This window comes from Eubalaena glacialis, chromosome 2 (assembly GCF_028564815.1).
Source record: "Eubalaena glacialis isolate mEubGla1 chromosome 2, mEubGla1.1.hap2.+ XY, whole genome shotgun sequence".
NCBI lineage: Eukaryota > Metazoa > Chordata > Mammalia > Artiodactyla > Balaenidae > Eubalaena > Eubalaena glacialis.
In genome coordinates, this window is record NC_083717.1 from 131,951,024 (window position 1) to 131,964,647 (window position 13,624).

Here is a 13,624-nt window from a genome sequence, read left to right on the forward strand (position 1 = left end):
TTACCTACACTACTAAATGACTCAAATATTTTAAATAGTGATTCAGAATATTAATTTTAATTATGAAGTGTCAGGTTTATTTACTTTATTTAATTTTGTATGATTTCATCCTGTTTAATAGGAAACATCATAATGATGGTGTTTTTCAAACTGTGGGACCTAACCCCCATTAGTGAGTTATGAAATAAATTTGTTTGCTATGACTAGCATTTAAAAAAGAAAGAAAATAGAATTGAGTAGAAAATACAAAACTGCATTGCACCTAGTTAAGGGTAAACATTATTTTGTGAAACACTTGTTTCAGTTACGTGTGTGTTCTGTAAAATATTTCTTATTATGGGATGTGATCAGAAAAAAAATAGTTTGAAGACACCGGTATAATGGAAAGTCTGGGCTTTGGAATTAGCTAGAACTTGGTTTGAATCTGGGCTCTGGGTGACTTCTGCCAGTTACGCGACTTCTCTTACAGCTCAATCCTCTCATCTAAAAAGGAGAGTAATAATATCTACTTCTGTTTTGTGTTTGCGAAAAGATCAGATTACTTAAGTAGAGTGCATAAAATATAGCCAGTATTAACAAATATATAATTACTTCCAAATCTTCCCGGAAATAATACTCTCTATGTAAAAATACTTCATTCACTAGAAGGAAGACAATATGTGTTATTGATGACTAGATCTGTTATGCCATAGTCTACCCTGAAAGCACATCGCTCAGTCTATTTCTGCAGTTTGGCTTAGGAAGGAGGCTTGAACACATAGTTCTTTCCCCTTCCTATTCTCAGATTGTACTTTTCTATACCATGGATTTTTGGCATTTTGTTATACATCTGTCACATATTTTCTAATTATTTCATAGTTCTCAGCTAGTATTACAAACTTTCAAATCTCTTCTGGTGCTTAAAACAGTGCTGGATGAAGTTTTATTGAGCTTTTAGAGGTCCATAGCACACCTTTTGTAAAATATCTCTTATACAAGGGGAAGCAGATGTAATCCTGATTCCACCAGTATTTCTCACTCAATCTACTCCATGCTAAACAGGTCAGTTAGGCACTGTCATGTCTCTGGGTAGTACAAGTGGAAGGTGTGAACAGAAAAACCACTTGATCTGAGGACAGTCGAAAATGAGATCCCATTTTCCCCTCCCCACTCCTATTCCCAATCGGGGAGGAGGCATTTATAAGCCCCGAGGACCAGGGCCCAGAAACCTGCCGGCGTCCTGAGCTGCAGAGGCTTTCCAGCACGCACGATCTCCCGCACTGAGAGTCCTTCTTCCCAGATGAATTCTCATAGTATCACAGACGCGCGCGGTCTCGATCGATACTGGATGGCAGACGTACTCCCACCGTCAAGTGTAGGCACGGGGCGGTGGATTTAGCCGCCCTGCCGCTCTGTCGCAGCTTCTCATCAGCTCGATGCGAGCAGAGGACGTTAACCCGTTCCCCGGCTGACACCCAACCGGTCGCCTCCCCGTCGCCCTTCCTCTCAGCTCTGCCACCGCAGAGCCGGGGCTTTTCCGTCAGACTCCCACCCGCGGGGGGCAGCAGGGTCCCGGGCCCGCAAGGAGGGCGCTGAGAGGTGGCCTCTCCGCCCGGCACCCGAGACAGCCCCTGGAGGCCGCTGAGGCAGGGAGGGCTGAGCTTCCTCACACTCCGCACCTTACCTTCGGGCGTCTTCGCCCGGTGGGCGGCAGGGAGGCGGCAGCTGCAGGCAGCAACTAAGCCGGGCGCCGGGGCCCTTGCCGCCGCCGCCGCCCGCCTCCGGGACCCCCGCGAGCCCAGCCCCGAGAAAGCCCCACCCCCCGCGCCCGCTCCCACTCCTGATTGGCTGGTCCGGCCGAAGGCGACCCGGCGGTCCCCCGACCCGCGTCTCAGCTATAAAGGCGGCGGACACATGCCTGCGGCGGCGAAGCTCGGGCAGCAGCGGTGCTCGCCCGCTCTCAGACCCCGCGGCGCCCCCGTTACTCCTTGCCCCCGAGCGCTCCGACTCCACCATGCCTCGGGGCTTCCTGGTAAAGCGAACTAAACGGACAGGCGGCTCGTACCGAGTGCGCCTAGCAGAGCGGGTCTTCCCTCTGCTGGGGCCCCAGGGGGCGCCGCCCTTCCCCGAGGAGGCTTCCAGTGCCCCTCAGCCCGGTGCGGAGCGGGCGGGACCCCCAACCCCGGAGGAGGAAGCGGCCCGCGAACTGTCGGGGTCGTCCTGTCGGGCGGCTGGGGTGAGCCCAGGGGCTGGCGGGCGGGCAGGCGCGGAGTGGAGGGCGGATGGCCGGGAGGGTCCCGGGCCCAGCCCCAGCCCCACGAAGCCGGCGGGCGCGGAGCTGCGCCGGGCGTTCTTGGAGCGCTGCCTCAGCTCGCCCGTCTCCGCTGAGTCCTTCCCCGGGGGCACCGCCACCGTGGCCGCTTTCTCCTGCTCGGTGGCGCCAGCAGCAGCACCGACCTCGCGGGAGCAGTTCCTGCTGCCGCTCCGGGCACCGTTCCCGGACCCCGCGCTCCATCCGGACCCCGCGCCCCTCTCGGCCTCCCTGCACGGCCTGAAGCGGGCCACCGGCGGCGAGCGCTGCGCCAAGGCACCTCCGGACTGCGCGTCTGGGCCCGCGGCCGCCGGGGTCAAGAAGCCAAAGGCCATGAGGAAGTTGAGCTTCGCCGATGAAGTCACCACGTCCCCTGTGCTGGGCCTGAAGATCAAGGAGGAGGAGCCCGGAGCGCCGTCCCGGGGCCTGGGGGGCAGCCGCACGCCGCTGGGGGAGTTCATCTGCCAGCTGTGCAAGGAGCAGTACGCGGACCCCTTCGCGCTGGCTCAGCACCGCTGCTCCCGCATCGTGCGCGTCGAGTACCGCTGTCCCGAGTGCGACAAGGTCTTCAGCTGCCCTGCGAACCTCGCCTCCCATCGCCGCTGGCACAAGCCGCGTCCCGCAGCGGCCAATGCCGCCACAGTCTCCTCAGCCGACGAGAAGCTGCCCCCTTCGTCGACCTCGTCCTCCCCGGATTCCGGGGCTGTTGCTGCACCTTTCCTGGCGGAGGGGAAGGAGAACAGCCGGGCAGAGAGAACTGCGGATCAGCACCCGCAGGCCGGGGACAGCTCCGGGGCGGAGCAGCACCAGGACAGCGCCCCATCACAAGGCCTCCAGGTGTTGTCCCGCCCCGAGCCTTCGCCGCCTCAGGTCCCTTATACGGCGGGGGTGTTGGGGCGCCGGGTGCCTGAGCCGGGCGGGGTCAGTGCTGCCGGGGGACCCGAGATCTTCGTGTGCCCATATTGCCATAAAAAGTTCCGTCGCCAAGCCTATCTGCGCAAGCACCTGGCCACTCACGAGGCGGGCTCGGCCCGCGCGCTTGCCCCGGGCTTTGGCCCCGAACGCGCCGCCCCACTCGCCTTCGCTTGCCCGCTGTGCGGGGCGCGCTTCCCGTCGGCGGACATCAGGGACAAGCACCGGCTGTGGCATGCAGTCCGCGAGGAGCTGCTCCTGCCCGCTCTGGCCGGGGCGCCCCCTGAAGCACCGGGCCCAGGAGGGGCGTCCGATGGGAGTGCTCAGCAAATTTTCTCGTGCAAGCACTGCCCGTCCACTTTTTTTAGCTCCCCGGGCCTGACCCGGCACATCAATAAGTGCCACCCCTCAGAAAGTCGGCAGGTACTGCTGCTGCAGATGCCACTGCGGCCGGGCTGTTGAGGGCGGAAGACGAAGAGGATCGTGAGGGTGGCCTTGGAGCAAACAGATCATGGGAATTTCTGTGGGGCTTTCTTCAGCTTGCAAGGTTACCCTCTTTCCTTCCTTTATTTTCTCTCCTAAAACTCCCAGTAGTCAACGTGCCGCCAGGGGAGCGGACAGCGAAATGTAAAATCCCTCTCTAGAGCAGGTATGTATATGGTATAAACGTTCTCAGTCAAGAATGATCAGCTTTAAATCCTTCTCACTTTCCCCACGAAAATAGGATTCCCCCTGCTCCCACCAAACTCTTGAGACCCCAATGAATCCTATATGACTTGTAATTCCTATGGAAAGTCGCAGTGAATGCGTGCATGTCTCTATCTACAAAGGATTCTAGCTACCAAAAGTGGTAGTTTTTTTTCCCTCTTCTTCCTCTTGTCATCGCAGGCGCCTGTGTAGTTTCTGTCTCAATAGGGTCAGATATCTTGCATTGTATATTCTGTGAATTAAAAGTTATGTGATTGGTGCCAAACTTACGTCGGGTAGGTGGGAAATACAAGACCTGTGTCTGTGGGCAGGAAATGTTAAGATGTTTGCGCGCTTTTGGGTGATATGAGAAATCTCCTTGTAAACTTTCCTTTTCTCAATTATTAAGTCCACTCTTAAGCTAGTGTTTGGAGGTGGGGAATAGCACCTCTTTACTGGAAGGAGTTGAGACACCCCCCCAAATTCTCACTTCTAGCTTTCGTGTGCAGTATTCAGGAAGATACTTTAAACCTTTCTTTAAATAGCTTTTGGGAAACATAGAACTCATTTCCTGAAGTTTGACTGTTTTAGTAGGGTTTCATCCAAATTGTTTAATGCTTCTGTTGTAATCATAATGTGTATCATATATGACACTATGTTCAGCTTAAGGAAGATGTTAATACTTCTAATCCTCTATGGAAATGAATGGCAATTCATTCAATATTCAATATTTTCTTTTCAGCTGCTACCTGGTTTTGAATTTTTTTGTATTACCATATTTAGCATACATTCTGTACCTATGCCCTAATAGCCAGTTTGGGACACTGGCTGAATATTGCTTGACAGATAGCCCATACTTGTAAGATGCTTACCACCAAATAAATGTACATAGCTGGTGCTTTGTTGTGTTCTGTGTTTGTCTTAAGAATCCCATTGAACACAGCCTATTTTTAAAAGCCACACTTATCTCCCCAAAGCCAGTATCCTGCTTTATAATCTTAGTGACCCATTTAGACAGAATACAGATAGGAGAAATTATATTTTGTAAATGAATGTAATGGTGCAGAAATAAAATGGGAAAATTTCCTTATATAGTATATATACTATGAAGTATGGCTGTATAGACTGAGCTCCAAAAGGCAAAGAATATGTACTATTCTTTAAATATTAAAGATACTTTACCACTCAAAAATGTCAACAGAAAATATATTTTAAATATTTTCTTCTTTTTCAAAAAGCTAGTGAATAGTTTATCTGAACATGAATAAAATGTTAACTGTGCTAATCAACTTCCGTATTTTTAAGTTGGTATTTTCACTCCATTTTGTTACATATCACCAAACCATTAGCTGTTTATTTTTTTAAAAATGAAAGCACTATAGAAATGTGTAAATAGTTACTTTATCTTTTCTGCAATTCTTCACCTTGGTTGTGGGAAACTGTCTATATTGTTTAATCTTGTTCCCAGGGACTCTCTCTATCCATATTTATCCTTTATATAAGCTTTCACGGGACTTTTTATTTTCTACATAGTTTCATAGGAATTTGTTTTTATTTATAAGGCAATCCAAAATTTAAGAAGTGCACAGGAACTCTGAAAGCCTGCTATAGAAACTGTCTGTAAAAAGTTTTGTTCCTGAATGTATATTACCAAAAAAAGTAAAATTTAACAAATCAAAGAAGCATGAGGGTGAGATAAATTGATGCTTTAACCAAGTGCATTGGGGGAAGTTTCTGGTGAGCCCTTATGAAGGTGAAAATTTTCCTGTAGTTTTAATGACTGACTGTGGCAGGATCTCTGAGAAATAAGGTGGGGTATATCCTGAGAAAGGAATTAAAATTCATTTTTCATGATGAGCTAAGATAACCTAGGTTTATGCTTTATATCTCTCCATTAATCATACAGCCCTGCTTAAGTCTGAAAAAATATAAAAGACAAAATACAAAAAGACAAATCAACACTCATGGACACGAAATGATAAGAATATTTTTATTGTATTATTAAATACCATCTTTTTTCCACTGTTAAAAATTTGTAGATACTACATGAATGATGATACATAATTTATATTTTATAGTTTGCCAGTATGATGTATTTACACATGCAGTTAGTACCAATGTCATGCTACATTTCCTTAGGAGATGCCCGTTCAAAACAAAATGTGAGCAAAATGTGAGCAGCTTATCTACTGTAGGAAAATACTTCTGGAGGGTGGAATGTGTACCAACCCGCACGTGCAAGTTCAGTATTAACAAACAATATTAGATTAATTTAGACTCCTGGGTCATGTTCCCTTTTCTTTGACAATAATACACATAATTTAAGCCACACACTTATGTCAGAAAAGTTTTCTCCTTCTTTTCTTTTTTCCTACCCGCCCCACCCCATTCCTCCCTTTTTGGTACTTAAGAAAGAACACAGATATTCCAGGATCCAGCAGCCAATAAGGGGCCACAATCTCAAAACAGAAATGGCATTTAACAGTGATACCATTTAAAAAGCAAAACATTAGAAAAATATTTGGAAGCTAAACATCATGAATCAAAGAAGTTCAGCACAGTGATTTTTATGGTTTTTAGATATGTCATGGCATCACCTGCACAGCCAAGAAATGAGACACTGCTTTGGGAAGAAAAAGTTAATGCTAAAATTGTTTCAGCTGGAACTTGAGATACTAAAAGACCATTTATTTTAAGTGGTTTATTTTGATAACATAAATAATCCATACACATCCTGTGTATTAACAGATCTGCAACTATTGCTACAACTTTACAAATGCTTAAATTTAAAGATGTACATTTATTTAAAAAATTATGTATTTACTGAGCCATAAAGTTGTAATGGGGCACGATAAATAAAATAATGAGACTATCTGTCCAATTATATTTTGGCTCAAAGTTAATTACGAAATTAAAAGTAAAACTACTTAGACATAATTATCTAGGGAAGGTAAAGGGTGTAGAATAAAACTCCCCACCCCCCCGCCCCCCATACGGCAGCTTGGAGTGTGGGGGGAAAACCAACCGAATAAACAACCCAAATCTAAAATACTAAGTTACAAGTTATTTAAATCCAGTGTTTTCTAAAATAAATGTTCAGGAAGGAACATGCATGTTATGGCAAACACGAAGCCTGAAAGGGTTAGCGCTATGTTCATGCTAAGGTGGCTACTGCTGATCACTGCTGGGCTGCTGTCTCCTTAGGATTTATTGGCTGAGCCAGAGGAACGACGCAGCTTCATGGACATGCGGCTTTTGCTAGTTCGAGGAGACATTGGTGAGGCCAGGTCAGCCCCGTCTACCTGCGTTGCTGTGGGAGTTTCACTGGGTAGAATCTCTGGGTAGGAGCCTGTGGGAAACAGCAAGAGCATTAGTGCAAGTCATCCAGCCACTCATCCTGTAAGAAATAACTTTTCTGCTACAGATCTGCAGCACGGATCCCAACCCTTAGTGAGGTCTTTTGAGAGGAAAGAGCAAGCCCCAAACTTGCTTGTTACGACAGTGATCTGGTGGCTCATGTCATCATATTAGCAAGAAAGCACCAATCATTATTTCCAGAGCCAGAACCAACCAGAGAGCTCCCCAGAAAAAGCAATGGGAAGCAAAATCTTTGGGACAGGAAGGACAGGGATCCAAAGCACCATTAGCATGCACGTTAAGGGCTTAAGAAGCAGGTGAGATGTACCGATTCCTATCTCTAGGGTACAGGGTATAACCAAGAAAAGGGCCTTCATTGCTCAAACTTGAAAACAAAACAGCACCAAACGTTTCCAGACAGGAACTTAGCAGTATGAGACCATTATACGTGCTAGGTAGTTAAATATGCTTTTAAGAAGGAGCCAGATAAATTCCCTGGAGAAGGAGGAGGACAAGAGCTCTCGTCTGAAAGTCAGTCAAAAAAGACAAACCGATCTCTCAAAGTGTCTCGACTTAGAATTGACAAGCAATGCTTTTGTTTTCTTAAACTTTCGCAGTTACACTATCCAGTCATAGCAAGTAGATAACCAGTAGAATTAGTAAGATATAAAAATTTGAAAGAAGCAAAACAAGTTGAAATTGGAAAATTCTTCATACCATTTATTTACAAAGTAGTTCTTCACCTTTGTACTTTACTTCTGAGTTATGATTCTCTAATTCACAGCAATACTACAGAACTTTGCACACTGTAGGCTCTCAAATATTTCATGGATAAGAAATTACATTAAAAATTAAAAACCCTTCAAAAAACAAAAAGTGGGCTTCCCTGGTGGCGCAGTGGTTGAGAATCTGCCTGCCAACGCAGGGGACACGGGTTCGAGCCCTGGTCTGGGAAGATCCCACATGCTGCGAAGCGACTGGGCCCGTGAGCCACAATTACTGAGCCTGCGCGTCTGGAGCCTGTGCTCCGCAACAAGAGAGGCCGCGGTAGTGAGAGGCCCGCGCACTGCGATGAAGAGTGGCCCCCACTTGCCGCAACTGGAGAAAGCCCTCGCACAGGAACTAAGACCCAACACAGTCATAAATAAATAAATAAATAAAATTTAAAAACAAAAACAAAAACAAAAAGTCTGAAAATAGAATAACAAAATTTTGTATATTTTGAGGCATTTTAATCCAGATTTCCTTGGTCTTATATACATAAAAATTATCTTTACGAGTGTCACAAACAAAGACATGTCGCACAGGTTGCAGGCTTAAACTTACACAGCTCCTAACTCTGTAGGGAAACTTTTGGCATATTTGTTAGCCAGTGTAGCACCACACTGACACTTCGAGCTTGGGAATACTTATACAACTATTTCCATATAACGAAACATTTGGCTTAAACTGAAGTTATGAATATTTATAAGGAAACATAAAACTATTGAATAGGGGGTACAGATCCTACTGAGATGTCTTAGGAAATTAAGAATGTATCTCTGTAGAACACTTAAAAGTTTTTAAGTCCAAATATTATACTTAAGAACAAACATATATTGTCAAGGAAAAAACATTTTATCACTAATCCTAATCCAGGTAAATTGCCCTCCTTTTCAAAGTAACTTCTCCAACATTCTCTTTTCTAATTGAAATGAGGTTGACCTTCAAAATACAAGAAGGACATATATTTCTGTCCACCTTTACTCTTCCTGAAGATCTGAGTTGGTTCATACTGGGCCCATACTGGAAAACCTAGAGGAGAATATGAATCCACGGACCTTTTTAGGGAAGCACTGCAGATGGATGGCAGAAGGAAGGTGAAGAGCAGTAGCTCATGCTTTGCTGGTAATGCATACTATTCCCGGCCAATCATGAGAGGCCTTCCCATGGCTGTTTACCTTGAGATGGCCAATGTTTTCTAGTGGAGGTTTTGGGAGGAAGAGAACTATCACTGCATTTCTTTCTTTGTTGTGAATGAAGAAATGGAGTAGCGAGCAGAAGTGAGAAAACAAAAGAGAAGATAGATAACAGATATGAGCGACAAAGTGCAGAATTTTACAGGTGTTAACAGAGGAGCAGAGAAGACAGTAATCAGGTTTTTATTATGAAATACAATTGGGCATGCAATGCATTAGGGTGATGAGGTTTCACAATGGACAAATGCTTTGTAAATTCAAATGTTATACTTACCCACTAACAAAACAAGTTCAAACAGGAGAAAAAAGAAAAAAAAGTCTATGAGAGATTCTTTAAACATCTACCTTTTAAAGTGTTCACTGTACTGGTGGCATCACTCAGTCATAAAATCTCTAGGGCTGTACTGTCCAACATGGTAGCCATAGCCACATCACAGTTAATTAAATTAAAATTAAATATTATAATAAATGCAAAAAATTTATAAATAAATGCAAAAAATAAAATTAAATAAAAATTAAAAATTTGGCTCCTTGGTGCACTAGCCACATTTAAATTGTTTAGCAGTCACATGTGGTTAGTGGCAACCATACTGGACAGTGCAGATATAGAACATTTCCATCATCATAGAAAGTTTTATTACAGAACACTGCTTTAGAGTACGCCAAATTCAAAGAATATTTTCCTCAAAAACAGCAATTCCTCTATGTCTCCCTTACTGCCTTCAAGGTGAAACCCCCTTTCAGTCAACTGAGTCAAATCAGGCTTTTTAGTGTGTGTGGTATACAGTACTGCCTCATGTTTTAGCAAATGATGTTTGTGATAAATACTCAGCATACCCAAACTCTATAAATAATTTATGGTGGATAGATCTCAATTTTAGATTTAAAGAATACTGTGATACTTACACTTCATTTCACATCCTATTCTGCCTAAGTATTGATTTATATCACCTGAGTCATAAAGAATATTGATTTATTTATTTCTATTGATAATATATCCTCTCAAGTATAAAGTTTAAAAAGTATGGGCTCCTATGTTTTACATACAGTATCTATTAATAACATTTTTACAGTACTCACACAGACTGTTGTCTGTATCTTGATGGAATAATAAATTGATTCATATATTGTACATTGATTACAATGAGCTATTATTACAAATAACATGATGAATATGACTTTGAGGATCTATAAAGATTGTAAAAGGGAACTCAATGCATTGTTATTTATTGTGGCTTTGATTATACTGCTTGCTGACAGGTATGACCACTTTAAAACTGCTAAAGTTACTGGACCTACTAAATATAGCCTTTAAAAATATTGTGACTTTGAAAGCAATTCTAATTAACATTGAACTAAGAGGCAGCATCATCTTAGAAAGAGCATGGGTTAGACAGACCCATGACAAGTTTGTCATGTTACTAGATGCTGGATATTGGGCAAACTAACCTCAGACAGTTTTCTTATTTGTAAAACAGAGACAATACTAGTTATTTTGCAAAGTTGTGGGGAATGAATGCCTACATATGCAAAGATCCTGGCACATAGCAGGTATACAATAAGTGTAGCTATATAATAAAACTACAATGAGAGCAAACATTAATAGACTTTAGATCAAAAAAGATGAGGATTAGAAAAGAAGGGATAGAAACTAGAAATATTTTTGAAGAAAATGACCACTTATAAAACATCAATTGTTAAAATGTGGAGAACACAACGTAACTGTTTAGTTTGGGGGAAAATAAAGAATATCCACTTTTATGTTAATATTCCTATAAAACATAACCTTACATTAAAGGACAGATTACCCAAATAATCTTACTGCTTTAATATTGTTAAAGGAGTTGATAAGTGATTAAGATTAGTGTGGATGCACCACTGAATGTCATAAAGTAACACATAATTTAAAATAAAATAGTATAGAAACACAGGCAAACATGAGGTTTCAAGATATTCAAGAACTACCATTATTGCAGACTTAGAACATATTAGTCTAAGCTTGTCATATTTTATCTCCTTACAAATGGGAAAACTGGGTTTAGGATAGATTAATTCATTTGAGTTCATGCAGATAAGAAATAGCAGAGCTAGAATTTAAATCCAGATCAGTCTGATTCCAAAGCCCATAGTTCTCCCACGGCAACCTTAAAACTATACTAAAAATAAATAAATAATAAAAAATGATTTTTCAATGGGTGGAAAAGTAGAGCCTTCAAAATAAAAATTTTTAACAATTTCTAATTTGCAAATATGACAGGTTACTGGGCAATTTCTCTCCTCTCTCAATATCAAGAAGGGACTGAAAATATTTAGACTAAATGAGTAATTATAATACTTCGAGTACTCTGAAGTCAGACTCTGACTTTACCAGGTGACTGTTGGTAAGGTTTTTTGTTTTTGTCTCATAGAATTGCCATGAAAATTCAGTGAGAGGATGCATGTATAGTACTTAGCACACTGCCTGGCACTCAGTAATCGCTCAATTATTATTTTCATTACACAAATTTTACATCTGAATGAATGCTCTATATGAAAACTGAGCCTAGTAATTATTGTTATAAAAGGTTAATGGACTTTATTTAAGATTAATATTATTTGCTTCTTAGTCAACAACATACAAGCCAAATTTCTAAGTTTAAAATACTGAAAAGAGAACACATTTGGCTGCTTACAATTTCAGGCTAACCTAGTGATAAATAAATATGATTATGTATTTTTAAAAACATTTGTTTTTAAAAACACAGTAAACAAACTTATAGCTTATATAATATATATATATATATATATATATATATATATATATATATATATAGCTGAAGGAAACATTTTCTACTGGCACTTACAAATAATATTTAGGATATATATAAAATAACTATCTTCTGAAGAGCTACAATCTTTTCTTCCAGATCATTTCAAAGCCTGGGAAAAGGAGAAAAGTTTAATGGCTAAATTTTGATGATTCATTCCATTCAAAGATTCAAAGAGATGGGCCTGACAATCATAATACTATCTCATCTACATGTGGCATACAGATTTTGTGAATTAACAGCAAAACTGAGGTTAGAATTAAGGAAGATTAGACACTACTGTAGGTCTTCAAAATCACTCTGTTAGATTATCTCTTATTTTGATGGCACAGAAATATTTGAATCTTATTACTAATTTTTAGAAGATTTACTTAGGAACCTATACGTTTTCTAAAGGTAATTATACAAAGCGGTATGTATGTATACGTATATTTATGTATGTATACAGTGGACCCTTGAATGTAGGGGCTAGGGGCGCCAACCCTCTATATAATGTGCCTATAACTTATAGTCAGCCCTCCATACATGCAGTTCCTCCCTATAGGTGGTTCTGGTTCCTCTGTATCTATGGTTCCGCATCCACGGATTCAACCAATCTCAAATTGTGTAGTACTGTAATATATACTGTTGAAAAAAAAAATGCATGTTTAAGTAGACCTGTGCAGTTCAAACCCATGTTGTTCAAGGGTCAACTGTACATGTATATGCATATGTGTGTGTATATATGTATATGTATATACATGTGCATATATAGAGGGAGTCAAATACCAATCACCCCTTTAATTTTTAAAGTATTGATACTAAAATCTCTAACTTAATTTGTAGAGAAACAAATCCAAAGAGAGGTACGTACTAGCTCAACTAATAGAGTATTAGCAGTAATTCTAGATATGCTACATAATAGGCATTGAAAAATACTTATGGCTGATGATAGTAAAAAGACATAATACTGGAAAAAAACTGGGTGTATATATATATATATATATTTTTTTTTTTGCTATACATACATTTTCTCTGTTGCGGGCAGCACACACATTTGTGCTGGTCCTGAAGGCTCACTGCGCTGTTCAGGGTGTCCCCACCCCTTACTGTTGGCCGCTCTTAAGTGTGGTGTGGATAGACCAGGCTTCCTCCTCAACAGCTGTCTTTTCCCTTTTTCCAAAATTGCTGTGTCTGGCTCTGCACATTCCCTTTCCTCCTCTTCCCTTTTTTTTTTTTTAAATTAATTTTTATTGGAGTATAGTTGCTTTACAATGTTGTGTACGTTTCTACTGTACAGCAAAATGCATCAGCTATGCATGTACATATATCCCCCCTATTTTTTGGATTTCCTTCCCATTTAGGTCGCCACAGTGCATTAAGTAGAGTTCCCTGTGCTGTACAGTATATGTTCTCATTAGTTATCTATTTTATACATAGCATCAATAGTGTATATATGTCAATCCCAATCTCCCAATTCCTCCCACCCCACCCCTTTCCCCCCTTGGTATCCACACATTTGTTCTATGTGTGTATTTTTAATAAGAAAGATAACTTAATATTTACTGTGCACTTGTAGTAAAACAGGATCCTGTTTCTTCTTGTTGGCATTCTAGATTTTTCTTTTATTTAAA

General features: G+C 41.8%; 2 protein-coding genes across 7 annotated transcripts in view; one reads left to right on the forward strand and one right to left on the reverse strand.

The window, feature by feature from the left end:
- Window positions 1-1,993: 1,993 nt before the first annotated feature.
- Window positions 1,994-3,664, forward strand: INSM2 (INSM transcriptional repressor 2). The gene has a single exon (XM_061182453.1). The coding sequence runs from the start codon at window positions 1,994-1,996 to the stop codon at window positions 3,662-3,664; it is 1,671 nt and encodes a 556-aa protein (XP_061038436.1).
- Window positions 3,665-5,905: 2,241 nt separating this feature from the next.
- RALGAPA1 (Ral GTPase activating protein catalytic subunit alpha 1) overlaps window positions 5,906-13,624 on the reverse strand; it is a 218,035-nt gene continuing 210,316 nt past the window's right edge. For 4 of the 6 annotated variants that reach the window (XM_061180792.1, XM_061180786.1, XM_061180793.1 and 1 more), the window contains one exon: window positions 5,906-7,238. In XM_061180792.1, coding sequence (XP_061036775.1) covers window positions 7,090-7,238 — 149 coding nt within the window. In that variant the 3' untranslated portion in view covers window positions 5,906-7,089. The remainder of the gene's footprint in view (window positions 7,239-13,624) is intronic. The other 2 variants (XM_061180787.1, XM_061180788.1) reach the window with 2 other exon arrangements.

What these genes read in the sequence shown, in the direction of transcription:
- INSM2 (XM_061182453.1), top strand. Translation starts at nt 1,994, where the DNA reads ATGCCTCGGGGCTTCCTGGTAAAGCGAACTAAACGGACAGGCGGCTCG.